Below are 26,974 nucleotides of genomic sequence, written 5' to 3' on the forward strand. Positions count from 1 at the left end.
TTCCAGTTTCACTGTCTATAGAAACATTATTCATTATTATCGATTCTGCTCATCTCCTGTGCTACTCTTACCACCTACAACATGCCCGAGAGACCAGTCTAACAGTGCCCACACTGTGCCCACTTACGACACACTGGCCCGCTGTCTTATTTTAACCTGCCGATGTTCCCGTGGTTGGGTAGTAAGGAAGATGACGCATGCTCAGTGAACTTCCTCTCCGGCAGGAAGCCGAGGAGTGTTTGTTTTCCTGATCTCGGTACGCGATTCACAGAACGCTCCGCAATTCTGCAGAGCAGCGTCCAACGTCATGAACCCTGAGCCTGCGCTTACCTAAGCCTCTTAGACAGAGGTAATCACGCTGCTGCTGCGCTGATCTCCTCATCCACCGTGCCCCCCTGAAGGAACTCTGCCCTCGTAGTGGCACTCGCCGCCGCTCGTCATTAGCAGGCTGATCAGGTAGTAATGAGGCTGTAGTTGTGAGGATTGAGTGAGTGGAGCTGCTGAATGCTAAAGAACAGCGACATGCTCAGTGCTTTGATTTGATCAGGAACTCTCAAAATAATTCACCACGGCTGTGACTGAAACTGATCCATACTTACGCTTTAGAGCACTATCGAGCGTGTCGGCCATGTCTGAATCATACGGTGGAATAATGTGAATGTGATTTTGAGGCCACTATAATCTCCCACAAAGCACTCCCAATTTATAGTAAACATTGAAGCTCACTAAATAAGCTAAACCTGGACCTGCATGCATTTTGAGTCAACAAAACTGCATTTTGAAGCAACAAACTGTGGAACAACATGAAGCAGTGGACATTTACTTATATTATGAGACGCTGGGTGTAGTGAAATTCAGACAGTTTTGCATAGTCTGTTAATGGGAAACTTTTTTATTGATATATATATATATACATATATATATACATATATATATATATATATATATAACATAATGGCCAAACATTATTCTGTGAATAGCACAGTGCTTTAACTAAGGAAACTTCAACTTAAGCTGTCCATACACTATTTTTTACTTTTTAAAGACTCTGAAAAGATTTTAAACAGACTGAAGTCTCACACCCTCTCACATCTAAAGACTCGTCACAGACTTTTTATTCAGAACACTCACAGGCTAAGATTTTACAAAGACTGGGGATCACTAACTGCAAGACTGCAACTAGATTATTCCTGAGATTATTTCCCATCATGCTTCTGGTGGAGTTTACATACAATACATATTAAATATTAATTTACAAATAATGTGTAATACTGTGTAATCAATAAATCAATACTGTGATTTATCAGAGACTCACAGCTTTTATCCCCATCAACGGTTTATTTTTTCTGTCACACTTAGTTCTTGATATTTTTAAATATTTTTAATTATTTTAATATTTTTTAATAACATTTTGTGTTTAGCTCTGATTAAAAGCCTCTTTTCCCCCTTTTTTTGCTACAAACCTGTATAGTGCAAAATAAAATAGCTTTAAATATAATGATTTTAAAGTGCAACCTGTGTTTAAAATACTTTACATATAAAAGTAAGAACCATATAAGACCTATTAACTGCAAAATATGTTCTTTTTTAAATAGTTTGTACGTGAACAGTCACGTGAAATATATTCTTGCCTCTTCCCATAGCTCTTCTCCTATCTTTAAGAAATTCCTGAAGACAGAGCACTTACTCTCCTAACACCTCTAACACACTAACTACTTCTAACCCCATTTCCTTCTTCCCCTCCTTCATTTTTCTATCCCCTTACTTCCCTTCGACCTCCTTTAAGCCCTGTCTAAACAATGTTTTACCTTTAACTTCTATTACTTTTGTACTTGACTATTGTAAGTCGCTTTGGACAAAAGCATCTGCCAAATGTAATGTAATGTAATGTAATGTAATGTAATGGTTGTTGACATTGTTCATATCACTATTTGCGTGAGCCGAGTCTCAAGACTGACTAACACGACTGACTAAAACTAACAGTCGTAAACACCTTATACTAAACGATTGAGATGACTTGACCGCGACTCGACTGCAGCTCGACTCAAATCAGACTCTCCTGATTTTATCCCGACTCTGGAAATTTGTCTGCGACTGAGAAATCTATTGAAAATCGTTAGGTGTACGGCTGGCATAAGACTCTAGGACCTATCATACCCCCTACACAAGGTGTGTTGCAATGTTCATTCCTATCTTAAACACCACCAACAGTCCATTTTCATGCCTTGAGCCTGCACCGTTAGTTTAGGAATGTATCTACACTGATGGGCCGGGTGGTCTGGAAGTGAGGTGTGTTTAGGTAAATTTCTAACGTGTTTCTATCTAGACAACACTGGATTTCTCTCTTAGCTACGCAGCTGCACCCAGTGCACCCCTGCCCCCAGCTGAAGCACACAAACCCGACTTTCACATCAACAATAAACAAATGAGCTGCTGGCACACCCACACAGTGTGAACACACAGGTCAGAATGCTTCTTAGACGCACAAAAGAGCTGCACTGTTAAAATACCAACGCGCCAAAGTCAGAGCTCACCTGACTCTTACAGGGAATAGCAAGTGACATGCTGATTTTCACGTAACGTCCAAAACACACCCGGAATTTATTTGGAGAACGAGTACATGCCTATTGTGCGTTTTGAGCTGTGTAAGGCATATATTTTTTGCAACCTCATGATAAAAAAAAGACACAATGACGCCCAAATTTCAGCTTCATGATACTCAATTGATGTCTTATCTATCTTATCTATATATAACTAAAATAGGGCCCTTTTGTCAATTTTTAGTATGACTTTTGACTTCTTATCCATAAATTTCTTGTGGAATTTGGTTAATGCATGCATATACTTTTTTGTGTATTCTTTTAAAGGATTTAGGATTAGGACAACTTTATAGACTACAAATGAATAACTTATTTGTTGTATTTTTGTTTAGTGTCATTGCAAATATTTTACTCCTTGTAAGCTATTTTTGTTATTAAAAAATAAAAAAATAAAACTTAGTACTGCATTTTCCCACATTGATTTATTGATGACTCAAATTAAAAATTTATTGTTGCTTTTGCTCAATGAACATAAATTCTCAATTGAGAATTTTACACTTTTTTTTACACTGTAGAAAAAGTATTTCAAAATATTATTCGAGAATTACGGACCATTTTACCAAACATGTTAAATGCTAAGAAAAAGTGCTAGGAAACTAGGGGTGTAAGAAAATATTGCTATTGTATTGTACAGCAGTATTTTGTTGTGCTGTATCGATATTCAAAAACACAAAATATACATTTAAATTAGTTTATTTGTTTATTTTATTATTAGGTTAGTTGTTGCACTCTGTTCTTAGATCCCACTGTTCAGAGCAGATAAAAATAAACTTTCTTTGTATCCAGATCTGTATAAATAAGATAGTGTTGTTTTTATACTATGACCAAAACATATCACCTTGCTTACAGGATTGCAATATATTTTGATACATATAATCATAGCCCCTGTATAGTGATACCTAATATATTGGCATGTTCTTGCCATCACACAGCCAAAAAGCAGCTTCTAAATTCAGAGCAGTTAAATGGCTGAGCGTAATCCTGAGTCTAATACTTAACGTCCTCTTTACCGTGCAGCAGCAGCAGTTATGGTGCAGAACCTATGCTGGTGGAATTGCAGAATCGCAGACACTAATTCACAGCGTGCTATACGTCGTTTACTGCCATGTTAATGTTGCATGTAATGCTCCAGTTCCATTAAAAAGTCATATTCCTCAGAAATGGATATGCAGCGTGTCGGTAACTGCGCTGTTCTGTTCTTTCTGGATGGATGTGTTCAGTACCCATATGTTCCCTCAGCAGAACCCTGCACTGTAACTAAGCAACTGTAAAAATGTTAAGAACAAATGAGGTTCCGTCAATAATGCTAATGTTGCAAACAGTGAATCGAAAACATGTAGTCATCAGTCTAGATTATAGTTGTTTACACTACAGGGAAAAGTGTATAAAGATCAGATCTGTGTGTTTTGTGTGGATTCTGTCTCTGACTACAGGGTGAAGCAGGTGTTTAAAAACTCCAGAAGCACTGCTGTCTTTGATCCACTCACACCTGCAAAGTAACGAGTTAGAAGCAGGATGCAAATGAAAGTTGGTTTTATTTATTTGTTGCCATAATTAAATCAAACAAAGAAATAAAAACACTAATACTATAAAAAAGACTATACAGAAAAAAACTAACCAAACATCAAGACAGGGGGTGAAAAGCACAACAGAGAACAAAGGAAAACATGGGGTGCATATAAAAAGACAAGAAACACATTAAGAAGATAACGAGGGGGCAGGATTCTGAATTAAAGAGGTACACCAACAACAAGGTGGGGCTTGGGCAGAGACAGCCATGTGCTACAGAGAACATGGCTAGGAACACAAGCAGGTTAAAAAAGAACAGAAAACCGAAAAAGAAAGGACCAACAAAAGAAGAAAACAGACATGGGCTAAGGTGTAACAAGTGCAGTTGTGTGGCAGTGTGAACTTTCAATCCTTAATATTGATATTTTAATATCAATAGAAATATTAATGTTTCTTTATTATGATTAAATTATCAAGACACTCCATGAAACCATAAAACCCCTGTAGGATAATCATTAAACTTGACAAATGTCTACAATTAATCGTCTAATAAAAATAAAAATAAATAAATAAAAAACATATTTTTGCACTATAAGGCACCCTTAAATTAATTAATTTAATTTAATAAATTAAATTAATTAAAACACCTTTAATTTCCCAAAAATCGTCAGTGCCCCAATTAACCGGTACGCCTTATGTATGAATTTGACTAGTCAGGTATGAAGGAGCAGTAAAGTCAAAGTGCAGCGTTATATTGCAGTTTCAGTTTAGTTTCTCCAGAGACCGGAGCAGCATTAGCATTATCCACTAACCAGGCTAAGCACTAGCTCTTTCACCATTTAGAGATGAGTATTATCCGCCTGTAGCCTGTTGCTAACCCCAGCATTAGCATAACCCACTAACCGCACCGTCCAGAGGCGAGAATAATGAACTGAAGCCTGCTGCTAACCCCGACTAGCACTGCTGGAGCAGCATTAGCATTACCCGCTAACCGAGCTAAGCACTAGCTCTTTTGTCGTTCAGAGTCGAGTATATGAGACTCTAGCATTCTGCTAACCCTGGGTAGCACCGCTGGAGCAGCATTAGCATTACACACTAACCAAGCAAAGCAGTAGCTCTTTTGTCGTTCAGAGTCGAGTATATCAGACTCTATCCTGCTGCTAACCCTGGCTAGCACTGCTGGAGCAGCATTAGCATTACGCACTAACCACACTAAGCACTAGCTCTTTGGTCATTCAGAGGCAAGTATATCAGACTGTAGTACTGCTACCAGATATCGCCCTGGTTTACCAGAACACTCAGAGATTCTCAGTGTAGCACTGTCGAGTGGTTTACTAATGCTAACCATGGCTAGTGCTAGTGGTTAGCCACTGGAAATCTAAGCTTACTGTAAATAAACAGTAGCATTTACTCACCCAAATAAACAGTTTTCAGGAGAGAAATCTGTGTAGATCTGTGACATCAAGTACTTGTTTGATTATAAAAGAAAATGTTTTTCTTTTATTACAGTTTTGGAAAGCATGGCGCCTTATACTCCAGTGCACCTTATAGTGCATAAAGTATAGCACATTAATAGAGAAATATATATATATATATATATATATATATATATATATATATATATATATATATATAGTTTTTTTTAGGTGTACGTTTAAGAGCTGTGGAGTTTTTGTCATATTTACAGAAGAAAGAAAGAAAAAAAAGGTAAAACAGATGTAAAGGTTCCACTACGTTAAAAATGGTACTCTGTGTGAATAGGCCTTTAAACGTAGACTTTGAAGCGGTAAACTAATGTCAATGTTTTATTAAACATCACAGTCAATGGTATAATACATGCTCTTATCAGATTAGAGGTGTGGAGTTATTGATCCGGCTCTGGAGGAGCGTTCTCTGCACACTAACGGGGTTAAGCTTCAGCAGTAAAAGCAAACACACCCATCTGATGTGTTTATGGAAAATGCACAGAGGATTTCTTTTATATTGATATTTATTTAATGTGTTTAGTTGTTGGTTTATCAGCTGTGCTGGTTCCTTAGTATCAGTGTGAGGGTTTTAAATCTAAATCAAACAGAACAGGCTTGAGTTCTGACCTTGCAGAGAGAAGCAGTGTTTTTATTTATTCTCTCCAGTCGGTAAATGAAGGACGGATGCTGAGGGTTTGAACAGAACTGGGATTCGGTCCAGCCTTTGCATGTATGCATGCCCACTGTTCAGCGGCTTATTAGTGCACTTCAGTGGGCAGTGGCATTCAGCAGACTGAAGGATTTCGCTTTCATGTTTTGCACATTGGTCGGAAATTTGTGAAACATCACCTACAGTTACTGTGTACAGATCAGCAAGTCATTATTACTATAAATATTATTATATAACAGCAAAATTACAACGATATTAATGCTGTGCTGCTGTTAGGCCTGTCCTGATAACTGTTTTTATTAGGATGAAATACTGTCCAAGCTATAACTATGATAAACAATATTTTTGGCATTTTTTGCTACATTATAATAATAAGATGCTGGCCAGACATAAGACAGACACACGCGGATACCAAACTCACAGTTAATAATAAAGGGATCAAACTTACAGGGATAGACGGAGAAAGGCAGGGTCAGTAACAAAATGGCAGCATTTGTAAACAACCAGTGTTGGGAGTAACGGCGTTAAAACTAACGCCGTTACTTTTTTTCAGTAACGAGTAATCTAACTAATTACTCTGACTGTAACTATAACGCCGTTACTATTTCCGACACCCCGTTACTGCACGTTACTTTAGCCGCTTTTTTGTTGTTGTTTTAACTTCGCTTTGCCCTGGTTAATCCCTCCTCTTTCCGGTGAACTTCTGCCCGCTGTGCCTGTAGGTTTACGGGGTTTGGTGTGGTGAAGTGAGGCACAATTGTGCCGTGGACAGCCCAAGTTCCAAATTAAGGACGTTAAGCTCTTTTTAGCTGCTCCGGTTTTTGTGGTGCTGCTGCTTTCTCTTTTAGAGCTTAGATTCTCTGCCCGAACTCGACCTGACCCGAGGACCGACCCGAAATCGGGCTCCTATTTTTATTTTATATAAAGCTCTGGTGTGATAATCACTATGTTGCTAAGTAACCAATTATTATTGTTCACTAAAGCGAACGAAATAGCGAAAACTGAAAGTGAAAAAACATTTGTGTTAACTGAATCTAATAAAAACGGTAATTAAAAGGAAAAAACATAACTATCTCGAACTGTATTTTGTGTTTATAAAACTAACTAAAACGAACTGAAATTACTGATAGAATACCGTCATTTTCGTGTTTAATTTATGTATAAGCGCTGTTGTACAGCGGAGTTGTACAGCGGGAGGTGTTGTGCCGAGCGCGCGGCACCTCGTGGTCCGTTAGTTCTTGTGTAAAGCGCTCGCGCTAGCCGCAAAATACGACAAAAAACGACAAAAAACACTGAGAAACTGCAGAACTATGTATGGGATTACAATATGAGCGCCAGGCAGATGAAAGAGAAACAGGAGATACAGTGTGAGAACATTTACCTGTGAGTAGCTCATACCAGAAATCTCTCTCTCTCTCTTTCTCTCTCTCTCTTTCTTAGATTGATCTCTCTGATGAGATGTGTGGAAACTAATAAAAACTAGCAAGCCCACTCTAAAAACAAATTAAAACTCACTGAACAGAAAAAATAAAAACAAAATAAAATTAAACTATAATAAAAATGAAAAATTTAATCACGTAGCTCTGGGCGCACGTGAACGCCTCCGCATTTGACTTGCAGCATTGTGTGTAGCTGTTCTTAAAAATCATTTTAATTAAATAATAGTTCTATGCTTTTATGTTACAGTGTTAATAAACATAATTCTGATTATATTTTGCTCATTCAATCAGCCCAAAAACAGCCAGTTTATGGGTCGGATTGGGTCGGGCTCGGGCTCATAATGACAGTTCATGGTAGCATTAGCTGTTAACCATGCTAAGCGCTAGATTGTTCTCCATTCAGAGCCAGCTAATATCACCCTGGCTTACCAGAACACTCTTTTTCATTGTAGTGCTGTCAGGTGTGGCATTTAGCCGCTAATGCTAATACTGCTGCACCCAGTCTATGTGAAAACTTGGAAATCTAAGCTTCCTGTAAACAAACCGAATTGCTTTATTCACCCAAATAAACAGTTTTCAGGAGAGAAATCTGTGTAGATTAACATCCAGTGCTCATTTGACTTTAAAAGAAAATGTTTTTTTTTTATTTATTTTAAAAACATGGCATTAAAAAGTCCAAAATATCCAGAGTAAAAATGTTTGTAGCCTGCAATTAAGACACAGCCCAAAAAAAGAATAAAAGCAAATGTAATAGTTAACATTAGCTGAACAGTATTAGCTCTGTAATTAGAAAAATCTTTGTAAATGATTTTTGTAATAATAATTCTCAGGCCATAGCTGATAGGGTTGCTGTTGGCTGGTGGGTTGTGGGTATTGGACAGGGTGCTCTTGGCGCAGTGCAGCACGTGCTTGGCTAAACTGAAGAGATTATAACCTCTGGCTGGGTTAACTTTTAACCTGGCATCCACTTGATTCACCGGCTTCCCCGCACAGCAGGCGGCCCCCGGCTCCCCCCGTGATGCCGTTTGCTCCAGACTGACAAAGCTTTCCTGGATAGAAGATAGAAGTGTTTTACATGCAGCTTCAGTTCAATAGCTTAATATAAAATGCAGTTACTAAACATTTTTACAGTCATTCGTTCACCTAAACCAATTGAATTATTTCTATATACTGCTCTGTAAAAAAATGAATGATGAAATTATGAGTTTCTTTGATTTTACCAAATTGGAAACCTCTGGAATATAATCAAGAGGAAGATGGATGATCACAAAACATCAAATCAAGCTGAACTGCTTGAAGTTTTGCACCAGGAGTAAAGCAGCATAAAGTTATCCAAAAGCAGTGTGTAAGACTGGTGGAGGAGAACATGCCAAGATTACTGATAACTGTGATTAAAATCCAGGGTTATTCCACCAAATATTGATTTCTGAACTCTTAAAACTTTGAATTTGTTTTCTTTGCATTATTTGAGGTCTGAAAGCTCTGCATCTTTTTTGTTGTCTAGTGTCTAGTGCGGGGTTGAGTCTTAAGGATTTTAGAGAGACTATGTTTCAATAAAAATACCCATATTGGACTCTGTGTATCGATACGGTACAATCAAAATAGAATATTGTCCTATCCCTAATACAAACAAGAAGAATTCATGTTTAGATACATAACACAATGTCAAACCAGCAGTTTTTCCTCATGTAAAATCAGTAGTTTTCCTTTAAACACACTTCATGTAGAAAATACATTTACTCCACAGAAGAACATGATGAAAATTGACATCTCGAAATATTCCATTCTCTGTTGTTCAGCTCCCACTAGGCTCTAGACTTAAAGAAGTCAATTGGAGCGTGATGTAAAAGTGGACAAAAAAACGAGACAAGACAAGACAAAAGCTTCTTCTCTTTGTCGTCAGGGCCAGTTCGTTGTTCTGTCTGAAATTACACGCATGTTTAATTATAGATAATTGGGACTGGTGTTCTTTTTTTTTGCAGAGGAACAGTGTGAATTCCTCCAGACGGAATTACTTGTGATTCAGGGGTTTACAGTCTTTTTGTGTGTGGAGTTTTATAAAGACTTAAGACGTGTTCTGCCTTCACTGTGCGTTTGCGTACACAGCTATGCATACAGCTTAACACTCTTCCTTAAGTAACCAAGACACGTGGAGCCTTTTAGTGTTTTTAATAGAGGCGGTGTAAAACTGGGAAAACAGAAAAAAAAAGAAAACATGGCTTTTAGTTCCATTATATAACTAAAAGAACAATTTATATACAATAAGTATAATAACAACCACATTGGCTGAGAGGTTGCTACACCATACTAATGGCCAGTTGAAGCCATCACAAACACCACAATAGGAAAGCTAACATTCACTGACTAGCATGACTCCACAGATAAAATAATGCTATAAAACAAATCATCCACCAAAACTAAGATACAAACAGTCTTCAAAAGAGGTTCAATAAACAAATTACTCACAGATAATGCTTGAACAAGGGGAAATAAAGATCAGATTTGGATAGATGCTTGCATGATCCTCCATGCTTCCAGCAGGCTGCTCAGTGTCTCTGCAGAAACTGCACCACTAGGGGGAGCTAACGTAAAGACTAAGCATGAGTCAGAATAAGACGTCTTAATAAGGTCATTTCACGATACGATAATATCACGATACTGTGATTCTGCGATACTTAATATATCACAATACAGTTCTCTATGATACTTCACAGCATCTGTGTTACCGAAGAGGATAAAATACGCATAATTAATACAATACCAGGAATTATGTATTTATTGGTTTCAATTTCACACAATTTAACAATCAATATTCTTCACCACAGCTTTACCCTATTCATTTGATTATAGCGCCACCTTGTGAAGTAATAAAGCAATAACTTCAGTAAGTCTAATTGGGGGCAAGTCTTAGGGAGTTTAGAGCATCTATGTTTCAATAATAACTTCCCTATTGGATGCCATGTATCGCAAACATAAATGATATATATTGCAATTTTGATTTTTCATCCTAGACATAATTGGAAAGTGACAGCATCTAATATTCCAGAGGAAGGAACCAGCATGCAGATGATGAGTAGTTTTGTAGGAAGATAACTGGTGGTGATCTGAAGTATATGAGTGTAAAACACAAACTCTTGCAGTGTAAAACAATTCATAGAGTTATTAAATAGTTAAATCCTGTGAAATCCAATAAAGTAAACTAAAGGAAAGTATGTCTGGTACTCCAGATCTCATTCTTTAATCTTCTGGAGGTGTTGTAGTCTTAATTCTGCAAAATGCTGAAGATAGGAGGGGCTGATCTGATGATCCCTGAGAGAGATCTACACCAATCACAGGGAGAAACTGTCCGACATGTGCAGAGTGACCCAACCCAACCAACAGCCACGATTGTAGACGGTCATCAAGCAGTGATGCTCTGTATGTGCCAGCACCATTGGCAGATGGCTGCATGACATAGGACTGCTTGCACGCAGGCAATTACCATGACTGTTCTGAACACTACGTCAACTTCACCAAAGACTGCAGTGGTGTCATGACAGACAGTCATGGAGTGACTCAAAACAGACGGCAGATCATCTTTAGTAATGAGTAGTGACCAAATAATTTGTGTTTGGAGGCACTGTGCTCTACCCTCCACCCCTACCTCAGAATCTGCAGGAACTGTGTGAGAATATTGGAGCTGCATGGGATCTTAGGAGGAACATTACACTGGAAAAAAAGAAAGATACTTTGGACCAACCTAAAAAAAAACTCTAATTTGTTACATCCAAATGTATTAGTTTTCTTTTTTAACTTATATTTATGATTTAATTAGAATTTAAAGTTTTTATTCAAACTCAATCAATATATTATTTAACCCAAGTATTTAAAAGTTATTTAAAACAAAAAAAATATGATTTATAATTAATACAAATTTTTACACATTTCTTTTTTAAATCAGGAAAATCGATTAATTTCTATTACAGCCATGTATAGTTTTAGCTTTGATTAAACTAAATCAATTTGTTTAGTTCTGTTAGTTAATTGTATTAACTTTCTGTAATTTTCTTTTCAGCCAAAAATAAACCTAATAAATTGCTAGAATACCTCAATATGACTTAATATTCTAATATAAAATAACAATTGAAGCTGGACAAACTTTTTGAAATTTCAAATCCGGCAGTATAACTGTGCAGTAACACAACTACAAAAACAGTAACTAGCATTTAGCCATTATATAAACCTTTTCTCAGTAACTAAGAAACGGTACCCTGAGGGAAACAACTTCACAATGATGGTGAGCGAGGTCACGGCCTTTACGTGTAATAGTGGTGATGGGAACCAATGGAAAGAGAGTGAGACTGACTGACCGGAAAACTCCAGTAGGAGTGATCTGATGTGATGTCATCACCTCTGAAATGAAGTAAAATTTATTATTCGAGGTAAATGATTTATTTTAAGTTGTTTTAATAAGGATAATGCTATCAGGCAAACTGAGAAAAACAGGTTTATACCAGAAATCATAACTTATTATTAGACCAACATTAAAAGGCCTTTTAAATCAATGACATGGTTGTTACACTTTTTTCAGTGAAGGAACCATAGACTGTGTATAGCTGGACAGAGCATCGTCTCTCAAAAGTGAAGCCACCACAGGTCGGGCCCCCCCTGCTGTTCGGTTTCAGAAAGCTGTGTAACCCCACCCATCCCCATAAGTTTCAATGGCAAAACAGAAAACTTTCAATCACATTTTTTCTAATATACTGTAATTCTACCTCCATTATTTAAATGCATCAGTAAATTTTTATATCCCTACATAATTCAGTTTTTTTAAACGTTATTAAGCTCTATTCAGAAAGATGTGGTTATTGTAAAAGGGCTGGGTTACACCTAGCCGGGGTGGGACCAATGACTGTATGGGCGGGACCATAGACTGTGTATAGCTCTGTGGAAGCAACCCTCAGGGGCGGGGTTATTTAAATGAGTTGGCTGTCTCTCCACAGTCTTTCTCCCTCCTCTGGTCTCTACTGCGCAGACTTGTGTTTCAGGATCACCAACATGGCGGAAGATTTTGGCTTCATTTTCATTGAACGAATGGGAACGGCGACACAGCGTCCATCTTTTTTACAGTCTCTGGTAGGAACCTCTACAACTTTCGACTGGTAGAGTGTACACAGTAAAGCATAACTCTCATTCTGCATCACCGCAGTTCTTAACATTTATAGCCATGTTTATAATGCTTCATTAATGCATTATAATGCGTTTGTAGAGTCATATAGACGTGACATTCATAAAAAGATCTACACAAAAACACTAAAGACAAAATGAAACAGACGAGCGCTAAAGATAAAACACTGAGACACATGCTTTATAGTTTCAGGTTCAGCAGACAGGTTTCCTCAGAGGAGGAAGAGAACACTTCAAAGGCGAGTTTAAAGCCGGGCGGCGGATGGGTTGGGGATCAGCACGCACAATGCACAGATTCCTCACCGGCTTTCACCACGCCACATCCTTAATAATGGAGGAAGAAACGTGTCCTCCATAATGACACTCCGGTGACCTCCGGCGTATCAGAGAGGGGTATTTATTCCTGTGCAGTTCAATAGTTCACTGTCTTCTGATCTCACAGACCTTTTCTATCACATCCTCAGTGTTCAGGATTCAGCTTCTGAAGACAGCCTGCCTGTCAATCACTTTCATTAAGCTGGAGCTCAGTTCACCACTAACTGCATTTCATCATTAGTGCTGGATGATTTAACATATCGCAAAACACTTCTTATCACATAGACAACCTGCTTTAATATGCATATCAAATCAACTGTACATTACATCAAAGAGAGTGTAAGTTGGATGATGTGCAGCAAAAACTAAACATAAATCATTGTTTTATGCATGAGAGATTATTTGAATATTAAGTTTTTAATCTGCCACTGCTGATGCATTTTGTCTGCATGTCACAATATTGATATAAAAACTGTGTATCGTGAAAATGTCTTAATATTGTACAGATATTTGTGTGATTATGTACACTACAGGCTTTTACACTGTTCATATTAATATCAGAATTATATCAAATTGGCTGAAATTAAGAAAATGATTCTGATATAAAATATTGTCAAAACATGCAGCCATAATTAGTGCTTCTCTTTTTTCTATATGATTTTATTTCAAATTATTTCATTTTTCCCAGTTTCTTCTCTTCTTTACACAGCCAATTACCCAACCCTCTCATTTGGACTCCCCCTATCACTAGTGATGCCCCAACACATCAGGAGGGTGAAGACTAACACATGCTTCCTCCGATACATGTGAGGTCAGACTCCGCCTCTTTTCGAGCTGCTGCTGATGCAGTATTGCTGAGTAGCATCACAGCGCGCTCAGAGGAAAGTGCAGTGACTCGATTCAGATACATCAGCTCACAGACGCCTTGTGCTGACTGACATCACCCTTTGGAGTGATGAGTGTAAAGAGAGCCATCTACCCTCCCAGAGAGAGCAAGGCCAATTGTGCTCTTCCAGGGTTCTGGCAGCTGATGGCAAGCTATATCAACAGGATTTGAACTGGCACCCCAATTATAATGACGTGACCATGTGAATTTTGCTTGTGACCCGCCCCCTACCGAAGACCAACCCTATTAATGTTTTTTCTGAAATCAAAGAGGAACAAAATGAAAAACATATTTAAAACTCTGAGTAGTAAACTTTTTTTAACCACTGAATGAATTAAATAGTCTTGATGTTTTTTTGGCTTGTTTTGCAAAGAAAATTTAAAATGTTTATTGAACACTGAATAATTTTAACCTGCCTTCAGACACACCAACAAAGCACAATATGACTTATATGTCAATATAGTAAGAGCTCCTCACTCTATACTGGTTGCAGTTTTAGTGTCATCAAAAATGTCATTGTTTTATTAAAACAATATTCAGTCTTTTCATTCATTTGGCCAAATTCAACCATTTTTAGTTTTATTTATTTTTCAGTTTTTAGCTGAGTATTTCGTTTATTCATTTTAAATATTACTCATTTTGCTAAGAAAGATTGTAAGCAATCATGTATTATTGAATATTGACTTTTATTATAGTAACAGTATCTATGCAAGCAAAAAAAAATGGCACAAATTTTACATTGTAATTTTATTTGATGTCACCCTGAAGCCTCACATGCTTATGCGGGGTTTATATGGGCAGAACATAGTCTGGGTTTCTGGTGGGTCTGGGTTCTAAGGGGGGTTGTGGATGTTTTGTTATTGGGAGCCAGTTGGGTCCATGATTAACCCTTTCTGGTCCAATCACTGACCCTAATAGTGACATCACTGACATCCATATGTGGGGCCAACATGGAACCCATGAACAAAACTCTCTCTGGATCCCAGTTGGGCTCTCCATACAGACCCTCATTAGCATGATATCTGCAATATGTGTAATATGTGTTAGACTACAGAGGAGTGTTTATAGGACCGTCCTACTGCCCCCTACAGCAGCCACTATGTATTTGCTATGATATGAATTCTCTAATATGCACCAAATATGTTCCAGCGCTGCTGATTCACAGAAAGAAGCAATATGTCCTCATAATTGAATAATATGTATATTATAATTACATGATATACCAAAGATATGTCATATAATACAGCAGCAACCCTTCAGGATTATGAATTTAATATGGCTGTTCTTAACAATTCCCCTATAAGCTAGAGAAATCCTACCAAAACAGATATGTGATATTACAGAAGCGTTTAAATGGCTTTCAGGAGGGATCTGCGTCTGATTTCAGCCCGAGCTACACTTAATACCAGACATCAAATGTAGGGCACAGGGTTTTAAATCTGCTGCTCAGGAGTAAGATTAAAGATTAAGATGTAATACTCTGAGCTGCGGTGAAAACACTGTGTAGTGCTGGCATTTAGGGATTTGTGTAGGTGCTTCAAGGACATATTTTCTTTAGTTTGAACAGATTTACTAAAATAATGTTTCTAAATATATTGAATAATACACAGATTAAGCATAACAATATAATCTTGTTTCTACACCTATTAACAATTATTTTATATACTGTTTTAGCTGCAGGTGGGTGCAGGTGAATTATGGGAGCTGGAGTGAGAGCTGATAGTGGGTGCAGGTGAATTATGGGAGCTGGAGGAATTATGGGAGTTGGAGTGAGGTCTGATAGTGGGTGCAGGTGAATTATGGGAGTTGGAGTGAGGGCTGATAGTGGGTGCAGGTGAATTATGGGAGTTGTAGTGAGGGCTGATAGTGGGTGCAGGTGAATTATGGGAGTTGGAGTGAGGGCTGATAGTGGGTGCAGGTGAATTATGGGAGTTGTAGTGAGGGCTGATAGTGGGTGCAGGTGAATTATGGGAGTTGGAGTGAGGGCTGATAGTGGGTGCAGGTGAATTATGGGAGTTGAAGTGAAGGCTGATATTGGTGCAGGTGAATTATGGGAGTTGTAGTGAGGTCTGATAGTGGGTGTAGGTGAATTATGGGAGTTGGAGTGAGGGCTGATAGTGGGTGCAGGTGAATTATGGGAGATGTAGTGAGGTCTGATAGTGGGTACAGGTGAATTATGGGAGTTGGAGTGGGGTCTGATAGTGGGTGTAGGTGAATTATGGGAGTTGGAGTGAGGGCTGATAGTGGGTGCAGGTGAATTATGGGAGTTGTAGTGAGGGCTGATAGTGGGTGCAGGTGAATTATAGGAGTTGTAGTGAGGGCTGATAGTGGGTGCAGGTGAATTATGGGAGTTGGAGTGAGGGCTGATAGTGGGTGCAGGTGAATTATGGGAGTTGTAGTGAGGGCTGATAGTGGGTGCAGGTGAATTATTGGAGTTGTAGTGAGGGTCTGACAGTGGGTGCAGGTGAATTATGGGAGTTGGAGTGAGGGCTGATAGTGGGTGCAGGTGAATTATGGGAGTTGAAGTGAAGGCTGATATTGGTGCAGGTGAATTATGGGAGTTGTAGTGAGGGCTGATAGTGGGTGCAGGTGAATTATGGGAGTTGTAGTGAGGGCTGATAGTGGGTGCAGGTGAATTATGGGAGTTGTAGTGAGGGCTGATAGTGAGTGCAGGTGAATTATGGGAGTTGTAGTGAGGTGGTAGGTGCAAGTCTCTTCATAATCACATTACTGCAGTGTTCATGTAAACAGCATACTCCAATTTCTTAGATTAAACTAAAGTGTATAACTTTGTATATTATCATAGTAATCAGATGTCTTAGTGTGTGTATATATTCTTAACCAGAGTATTCTGGGATGTCTCAGTGCGTGTGTGTACACTTAACCGGAGTATTCTGGGATGTCTCAGTGTGTATACTCTTAACCCAACTATTCTGAAATGTCTCAGTGCGTGTATATACTTTTAACCGGAGTATTCTGGAATGTCTCAGTGTGTGTATATACACTTAACTGGAGTATTCTGGCATGTCTTAGTGTGTATACTCTGAACTGGAGTATTCTGGGATGTCTCAGTGAGTGTATATACTCTTAACCGGAGTATTCTGGAATGTCTCAGTGCGTGTATATACACTTAACCGGAGTATTCTGGGATGTCTCAGTGTGTATACTCTTAACTGGAGTATTCTGGAATGTCTCAGTGCGTGTGTATACTCTTAACCGGAGTATTCTGAGATGTCTCAGTGTGTATACTCTTAACCGGATTATTCTGGGATGTCTCAGTGTGTATACTCTTAACCAGAGTATTCTGGGATGTCTTAATGCGTGTGTATACTCTTAACCGGAGTATTCTGGGATGTCTCAGTGTCTATACTCTTAACCGGAGTATTCTGGGATGTCTCAGTGCGTGTATATACTCTTAACCGGAGTATTCTGGGATGTCTCCATGTGTATACTCTTAACCGGATTATTCTGGGATGTCTCAGTGTGTATACTCTTAACCAGAGTATTCTGGGATGTCTTAATGCATGTGTATACTCTTAACCGGAGTATTCTGGGATGTCTCAGTGTGTATACTCTTAAAGGGGAGTATTCTGGAATGTCTCAGTGCGTGTATATACTCTTAACTGGAGTATTCTGGGATGTCTTAATGCGTGTGTATACTCTTAACCGGAGTATTCTGGGATGTCTCAGTGTGTATACTCTTAAAGGGGAGTATTCTGGAATGTCTCAGTGCGTGTATATACTCTTAACCGGAGTATTCTGGGATGTCTTAATGCGTGTGTATACTCTTAACTGGAGTATTCTGGGATGTCTCCGTGTGTATACTCTTAACCAGAGTATTCTGGGATGTCTCAGTGCATGTTTATATGCTTAAATGGACTATTCTGGGATGTCTCAGTGTGTCTACAATTAATCAGAGTAATCTGGTATGCTACTGGTGATTCTATGCAGCCAATGGCAGTCTGGCAACCTGTATTTTTATTATTAAATTGAAATTTATATTAAAACTTGAGATTAAACCTGTCAAACAGAGGTAACGATAATAGGACTTCTGCTGCTCCTCTTTGCACGACTACACTCCTTTTAATAAGAATAACAGGAGAATTGTTTTACCATTGGTAAAATTCCTCATTTATATTCACAGTGATTCTCTGCTTCTCTAGTCACTGAAACAGCAGTCTGCCTCCATCTCACTCCTGCCTCCAGCAAGGTGCTTAGCAAAAAAAAAAAAAAATCATTAGAATTGGAAATGTTATAAATGCATCAAGTGTATTGTGTTTGTTCTGATAGATAATGATCTTCATAGAAAAGAAAAGGGAAAATGTTAACAAGTGTATTGAGAATGTAATACACAGAACCCCCCCAACCTTATACATGCACACACTAACAATAGTAACACACAGAATGTCTGCCTTGCATACATTAAATGCAGATGTGGGTTTTTCTTTAAATGTTGTCTCTGGTTCTGTACTTGGTAAAGTATGTATAGTATGTGTATATATATATGTATATCAAAAAGAGATTTTTACGCATATATTTACAATATACCAATATTTAATACTTGTACCAAAATTTATTCTCATATCCCTGCTTAAAGATACACCACATGTTATTTTCTCGACTATTAAGCAGGTCCAAGGACAATAAGCTAGTGCCATCTACATGCTCTCTCTGCTAGTAACATTAGTGGTTTAATATTGCATTTATATGTTTATGACTCAATCTGTTTTTATTTATACAGTATTTTCCTAACAATGGGAGATAATAAATGAGAGATGATGTTTTCCCTTGTGCTGTACTGTAGTGCTCTATTTTTATATTTTAAATCTTTTAACTCTTTTTAACTTCCTGTATGTTATTATAGATACCACATGCATGATATGTGTGTATATGCAGTGTGTATGGTATGTGTGCATCAGTGGTGTGTAGTGAGGCCCTTCTAACCCTTCAGAGAAGGGCTGACAATAAGTGCATGTAAATAATCACATAATTTTAATCAGGAAAAATATATTATAGCTATTGTAAGTGTAAGAACTTATTTTATAAATTAACTCAAATAAAAAACAGCAGCCAATTTAAAGAATTAGCCTGTGTTTTTAAGTTGCTATGGGACTCTTATCTGACTGACAGCTGTTTTAACCAATCAAAGCCTTTTAAAATGACTTCCGCTGACGCCTCTGCGTGGACCCTTCTCTTGATCAGTCAGATAACCAGTCAGATTCATGATTTTCACTCTGGGGGCGGGGCCATGGCTGTCTAACTTCTTCTCAGTGCTGTGCTGAAGGGGTATGCGCTCATTAGTAGTAAAACAGCAAGCATGCTGGCTCAGTTTAGGAGTTCGCTAACTATCACGGAATTGCGACTGTAAATCAGATAGATATTGTGTTATATTATATTAAATAGCTTTTTTAAAGGCTGTTCTTCATTGTGAAACTAATGCACAATAATAGGCCGCATAACTCGTGAGTTTTTGTGTGTACTTATTGTTTTGGCTTTTTGGCTGGTTTGCAGAAGGGATACCCACTATATTCACTGCAGGCCACTGGGGTATATTCAGGCACAGTAGACCATAGTGCTCTGCCTAGCCTTTTAAACATTAAAAAAAAATACTACTAAAAGAGACACGATTCCTTTTTTTTCTTAATGTTGTACTAAATGTAATTTTCACATTTATTTTGTATACTCTGGAAATTCATTAAATTTAGTAATTTAGTGTTTTTTGTATAATGTTTTATATTTGACCATATTTTTCGCACTATAAGGCACACTTAAAATACTTACATTTTCCACAAAAATCCCCAGTGCACCTTATAATCCAGTGCAACTTATGTATGAATTTCACCAGTCAGGTTGTAAGAAGCAGTAAAGCCACTCTGATGAAGTACAGAGTTATACAGGAGTTTCAGTTTAGTTCTCCAGCACTGAGACTGGAGCAGCATTAGCATTAGTTGCTAAGCGTTAGCTCTTTTGCTGTTCAAAAGTGAGTATTATCGGTCTGTAGCCTGCTACTAACCCCAGCTAGCACTGCTAAAGCAGAATTAGCATTTGTTGCTAACTCTGCTAACCACAGCACTAGCTCTTTTACTGTTTAGAGGTGAGAATATCGGACAGTAGTCTGTGTGTTCACCGTGTTAAAACTAGCTACGTGGGACAAACTGCTAGCTAATATCTTCCTGGCTTACCGGAACACTCAGGGTTCCTCAGAGTAGCTCTGTCGGGCAGCATTAGCCACTACCCATGGCTAGTTTTGTTTACTTAGCTTAGCTTTACTTAACTTAGTTAGCTACCACCACCCACACAGAGGCAAGAACTGCTGAATAAAAAAGAAAAACATTCCTGTTCCTTACTAGTGTTGCATAATGCGAATATTATCACTCAAATACTATCTTATAATATCTTAGTAAGAGTAAACTCACAATAAAGAGCTTATGCTTATCGTATAAACATTTTACTCATCCATTATCCATTAGCCTTCATGGCCTAATGTGTTTGTGTGTGTTTTCAGTGTAATATAAGTGTTATATGAACATGTATATATTATTTAAATGACTATGTTGTGTATGCTTAGTAAAAGTCTAACACCTCAGACCATCTAATAAGGTTTTTATTGGCCTGCATTGCTCTCAGCCCACTAGGCTTCTGTGCTTGGATTTTGCACTGCTAATTTAATATTGGCCATTCATGTTTTTTACGTATTGTATTGGATTAAACTGAACAAATGTGCTGTTTACATTTCCGAATCAAACTGACTCGCATAGAGCCATTAAAAGGCTTGAGGTGGCAGTTAGAAAAGTGGAAATTAAGGAAAGTTAGCTTAGCCTCTTTAGCTGTGTTTGCCTGGATCAGCAGTTTAGAACTGCACAAAAGCAATACAGCTTTATTAGAGCAACAACAATAAAGGGGATTTTATTTTGCATTATTTTCTTAGAATCACATTAAAGTATCTACAAAGTAGCTTATGGACATTAGCAGTGTAGACTCATTATAATGTTATGTGAAAAGTCTGCCAAGGACTCAGAGCTGAGCACTGCACACATTAGAAAGTGGTATAAAACTGTTAAAAAGCTAGCGGCAGGAAGTGTGAGGGGTGGGGCGGTGGTTCAGCCTTCAGAAAGACCTTAAGTAGCTTTGCTGGAGACGCTAATTTAAACTATACCCACAAAGTGTCTCATGTATAGTGCTGGGCGATTCAATCTTAAAGAAATATTATGATTTACTGAACAATCGGAACAATCTAACTTTTAGTATTACCAGTATGGCTGGGCACTATAATCTTAAATTTGTATCACAGTATGTTTTGAGACGTTTAGTTTACTTTTACGAAAACATAAAAACTGCCCAGGGGCCTTGGGGAGCATCTGTGGGCTAGCTTACTGTTGCTAGTAACACAGTGCTAAGTTCTTGTGCTGTTTGTGATGTGACCTAATTACACAATGTCGAATTACCTCCTGTTTTTTAACAGTTTAATAAAAAAAAAAATTAATAACCATAATTTATACCAGCAATATTACATTGATTAGAGGGTATAAAGCAGCGGTTCTAAACTTGGGGTGATGGTGAGAGTGATGCTACACTGTGTAGTGAATTGATCTCCTAAAGCTCATCTACCTCTATACTGCAACTTCTTTAGCTCATAACCACCATTTACTCATAAACTTCTATATTCTTATATTAGACCATGAATGGTCTGGAACATTGGACTCTTGTTCCTTCCCCAGTCAGCTCTGACCAATCAGAGGAGACAACATGCTCGCTTGGTTTCTTGAGGCGTTTTTGGTGTATTTATGTCAGTCCTGACGCTGTCAGTCTGCCTGCTTTGGACTCTGAACTGGCTACACAAAACTTCACTTCCCAGCATTCAATTACACCGGACTTCCCTGACTTCACTGATCAAGTGACGCTAGGGTGTTCCTGCTCCCCGAGTTTCTGATTGTTACCATGTGACTTGACCTCTGTGTATATATATACCCCTCTGTTTGCTTTCCACATTGCAGAGTATTAAATCTAGTTCTCTAGCTTTTCTACAACGTGTTTCTTTTGTAGTTCTGCCCTTTTGTTACTGACCTTTTTGTATTTTCGACTATTTTTGACTCTTCTTTTTTGCCTTTCCATTTTGCTTTTCTGGTTTTCCAGTGTATGACCCCTGGTTTTCTTCACTAATCTCTTTGGTATGTTGCTTATTCTTGCTGCCCGATTGTTATTGACCTTGCCCGTCCCTCATAACTCTTTAAGCTTAACCACTTGGTTAATAATCTTTGTTTAAAAATGTATTTGTTTAAAACCTTGTTTCTGGCCCGTACAACAGTTTAGGTTTTTGCCTGTGTGAAAAACCAAACCAAGAGGGAAACGCACCAAATAATCGAATTTATCAACTGATTCAGACCAGAGAAACCAAATACAAGTATAAAAACATTATTCATTAATCATTTTGTCAAGTGTTTCTAGTCCCCAAAGTGCAGCTTGACACTGAAGACATGGGATTGGACCCTAATTCTAATAAAGGCTGGATAGGTTGAGGATTTAGTTTGTTTTCCATCATTTGAAAGTGAAACTGCAGCTGCACTGATTAATGTCTGTTGTGATAAACAGTGAGGAAGAGGAGAATTCTGTTAAACTTCCCTCAAAGTCAAACCTGCAACTAAATTTATCACAGACCTGCGCTGCCTGACAGAAAAACATTTAAATCTAAAAAGGGGTTGCACAGTGAAAATGGTTAAAGGTTGATTTTAATTCATTTGGAATAATTGAGTATGGCTGAAGGTAATTACAGTTCATGAAAAGCCCTTTCTCCATCATAAAAGGACATAGTTTGCATTGTTCAGCATACAGACCTCTGATCTGTTCAAGAAACTCACAAAGTGTTTCCATGGCTTTTGCTCAGCAATATGACCTCACTCTCAAGTGAAATTTTCTCATTTTAAGGCAATCATTTATTTTCTCCTCTGATTAGGCTTTTTTTTTGTCCTACTAGGCATTGTAAGTGTTAGATAAGTTTGCTTATTTTAGGAATAATTATTTTAATCAGTCTTACTTAGAATTTTCATCTTATTTGAAGTAATTTGTATTTAATTTATGGTGGTTTTTGCTTGATTTAGGTCTTACTTCACTCATTTTGAGATTTTGTGATTGCTTTTTTAAAGGTTTCCTACGAAGAAAAACAAAAAGGCAGACAGAAAAAGGTTGGGAAAAACACTCAGTACGCAACATGAGTCGACAATACCTCGCAAAGTACAGACGCTAACAGAAACCTATATATACAAAACCTAGAATTACTGTGAACCGGAACTTCTTAGAACACAGGTGACTCAGAACGGGGGAGCGTAACGCGATTGGGTGAAGGTGAGCGGCTGACGATGACGTCATCGCCAGTGGGTTTATGGGAAATGGAGTTCGGGAGTCTGAAAGGAAAGTCTAGAGACGTGAGAAAAGCAATATCATGATTAAGTGAAAATCCTACCTTCTAGCATTAACAGTAGGGTTGGGCAGTATGATCAGAAATTTGTATCACAGTATGTTTTGGGGAGTTAATTTACTTTCACGGACATAAAAACTGCTCAGGATCAGTGGGGATAGAGCTTAAATTTTGATAGAACCCAAACCCGACACTCGGGCTAGGTCGGGTCTGGCTCAAGAAAATGGTCTGTGACGCAGGTGTCTGTTTTTTAATGCTATATTTATCACAATAAAGAAAAGTTTAAATAAATGTTTTTTAAATAAAAGTTGCACAAATTAAAATTGTTATAATCATGCATCTCTGGGGTGTACTCGTGAGCTCCTTCACTTATCCACAATTGACTTACATAATAGGTCTATGCTTCTTCAGTGTTGCAATGTTAATTACCATCATTCTGAACAGATTTCGCTAATTTAAACAGCCCAAAAATGTTTTTAAACAGCTGAGTTTTAATGCTCTACTTATTAAAAAAATGTCTGATTTAAATTAGTTCAGGCTTCTAATGGCAGTTTATGGGGCGGGGCAGGTCGAGTTTGGGCAGAACGTGCACAGGCCGGTTTGGGTAAAATTTTTTGGGCCCGATCTAATTTCTACTTGGGGACCATCTGTGGGCTAGCCTACTGTTTCTAGTAACACAGCGCTCAGTGTTTTTGTTTTTTGTGATGTGACTCAATTACACAATATCAAATTTTATTGTATTTTTTAACAGTAAAAAAAAATGCAACAACCCACATGGGCAAGATTCTTCATCCAAAAAGGACAAAGTTGGCATACTCGTCATACAGACCAATGATCTGTGCAAGAAACTCTCAACTCAAATGTCCTGAACTGAACTTATATACAAATATCAATAAATAGTAATAATATTGTACGTCTTGTACTTGTTTTACAGGATGATCCCGTCCACAAGTCAGGACTTCCTGGTGAGGGACCTGGTGTCGGGGCGAGAGTACGATCTCTGCGTTCTGGCCGTTTACGATGACAGCATGACCTCGCTGACGGCCACGCGGCAGGTGGGCTGCGTCACGTTCGTCACCGACACCGAGTACAGCCAGTGCCAGTCACTCCGCAGCCACTTCCTGGGCGGCACCATGATCATCATCATCGGGGGCATCATCGTGGCGGCTGTCCTGGTCTTCATCATCATCCTCATGATTCGTTATAAAGTCTACAGCCAGCAGGCGGGAGAGACGGGGAAAGGAATGGCCATGACCAACGTTCGCTCGCAGACCAACGGAGGCCAGGCGACCGGACAGGTTCCCCGCTCCACCTCCAAGGTCACGGAGGGGCAGGAGCAGGGGGCGGGGTCAGCAGGTGGCGCGGGGGCACAACCTCCTGCCCTCAAAGACTCTGTAGCCATGGCTCTGGTGGTGGACTGCGAGAAAGGAATGGTCAGCTTAGAGCCGAGTAGTGAAGGCGTTATGTCGCCCACACAGAAGCGCCTCTCCCGGACTTGCGTAGAGGTCAAACGGCGACCTTCGCTGTCCACCAATGAAGGGACGGCGATAGTGGACATATCGGGAAGTAAGTAAATGATAACAAGATTGTGGAAAAAGTACAGAAACACTGAATTTAACAATATGCTGCTTCTGCATATAACATAACAAATAGTTCCACACGCTACTGTGTTAGAAACACTACCACAACATGAAAAATACTTTAGAGTTAATTCATTACTGTTTGGAGTTTTGAATTAACTCTATGATGCATTTAATATGTTTTGTATATTATTCATTTCTAAATCATTGTTAACAAATAATCCATTGCCTTCCTCAAAACAGAGTGTCTACATGAAACGCATCAGATTAAAATATAGAAAAGACAAGTAAATACATATCATACATGTGATAAGTTACCTTTTTACCCTAGAGAAGCTTTATTTACAACTTATACAGCTTACTTTATTTATGATTCTCTCATAAATTGAGATCTCTTCATTGGGAGACCCTTATCCACCCTCCAACCCAACACCAAGAGGGTGAATGGTGCTCCACCAGCAGAACCATCAACTCAATTCAAAACACATTTAAGACATAAACACACATAAATAACCCTGCAAACAACATACAAAACTCTTAAAAACCAAAATACAGAATACCCTGTGGGGAGTTGGCAACATCATTTGCAATTCTGTAAGATTTTCTGTAAGGCCTTTTTTAATGTGTGTAAAAAGAGAGGTTGCTGTAACTTAGGACCATTGACCACTTGGTCCATGTAAGCGCTTAAAAAAAATCCGACCAAATCTGACCAAATCTGATGTGTATTGTAGTCATTTCACTCTATGTTTTTCATGTAATCTGTATTTTCAACATTGCTCTGAACAATTTACGCTCATAAACTATCTATAAAGAGCCTTTAGACTCACTATCACATTACTGAAACCCTCTCTCACTGCTGTTATCCATTTCGCATTGCTACCAATTGGATATGTATTGGATTTTAGTAACACATACCGGCCTAAATCAGAATAAAAAAGTACGATTCAGTCATTTACACTGCCACAAATATAGCATATACATGCACTGTCTAAGAAACCTGAAGTGGAACAAAATCCAGTTGCTTAAATTATACAAACAATATATACATTTATGTGAAAAAAGCACACTTACACACAGTACATTCACATCATAATAACTAGAAAAATACACAGAAACATAGAGAACTCTGTAACTTAAAGAGAGTGGTAAGTACTGTTTCCTACACATTCCAAAGACTTTTAGAAAATGGAGAAAACTGCTATAGAAAAAGGTATGGCTGACCCACATGGCAACAGCACATTTAGTTCAGCTTAATATTGGACTAAGTCTCAGTTTCAGCAGTGAGAGAAGAATTAGGGGTCAATGATGAGACTGAAAAAATAAAAATATGAAAGCAGCTTTTCTGAGTCATACAGCACTGCTACTGCACTACTTTACAATAGGAGTGTATGTGATGCATATAATCCAAAAGATTTGAGCCATTTTCACCTGCTGTGAGAATAAAGCAGCTAGACTCTCTGACCCAGTGGGTGACATCTAGGAATATGGTGAAGAGCCGTGTGGAGAATCAGCGAGTCTGAATCAGCCTGGTTCCACTCAGGTAATTGCAGTTGTTGGATAAATTGCTGCGGAATAGGAGAGTGCACCTTGTTGAAATCATTAAATCAATGGAGTTCATCTAATCAGGATCTGCTGGAGCAGACGGGAGGACTGGTGTCCGCGTCTCCTCCCGTGCTGGAGAGCTAGCACCACCTATAAATATAGTCTGGCTGAATTAAAGGTAATGATGAAGCAAGCAAATAGTGAATGTTCACTGGAGTGTGGTACATTCGCCTCACGCAGTGGTACTGGAGCTGTAAATACTACTGACTGCTAGTTTTAAACTGTGTGTCATTTCTGATGTTTAGCTGAGAAAGTAGAAGCCTGAAAGTACAGCCTGTTATATTAATGCATAGATTTCCAGTACAGAATCAGTACAGTCTGTTATATTA

At 38.4% G+C, this 26,974-nt stretch overlaps 1 protein-coding gene and 1 long non-coding RNA gene across 2 annotated transcripts in view; both read left to right on the forward strand.

Annotated features, from left to right (window-relative positions):
* The window catches only part of zgc:172282 (leucine-rich repeat and fibronectin type III domain-containing protein 1-like protein), a 292,848-nt gene that overhangs the window by 232,834 nt on the left and 33,040 nt on the right, over positions 1-26,974 (forward strand). The window contains exon 4 of the mRNA XM_015601224.3: positions 24,398-25,029. Within this exon, the coding sequence (XP_015456710.3) occupies positions 24,398-25,029 (632 nt within the window). The remainder of the gene's footprint in view (positions 1-24,397; positions 25,030-26,974) is intronic.
* On the forward strand, positions 15,810-16,574 carry LOC125782670 (uncharacterized). Its single transcript, XR_007425415.1, has 5 exons — positions 15,810-15,927; positions 15,970-16,053; positions 16,263-16,346; positions 16,389-16,472; positions 16,516-16,574. It is a non-coding gene; the product is annotated as an uncharacterized LOC125782670 (long non-coding RNA).

The sequence above is a fragment of the Astyanax mexicanus genome, chromosome 18, assembly GCF_023375975.1.
Source record: "Astyanax mexicanus isolate ESR-SI-001 chromosome 18, AstMex3_surface, whole genome shotgun sequence".
In the NCBI taxonomy this organism is placed as follows: Eukaryota; Metazoa; Chordata; class Actinopteri; order Characiformes; family Acestrorhamphidae; genus Astyanax; species Astyanax mexicanus.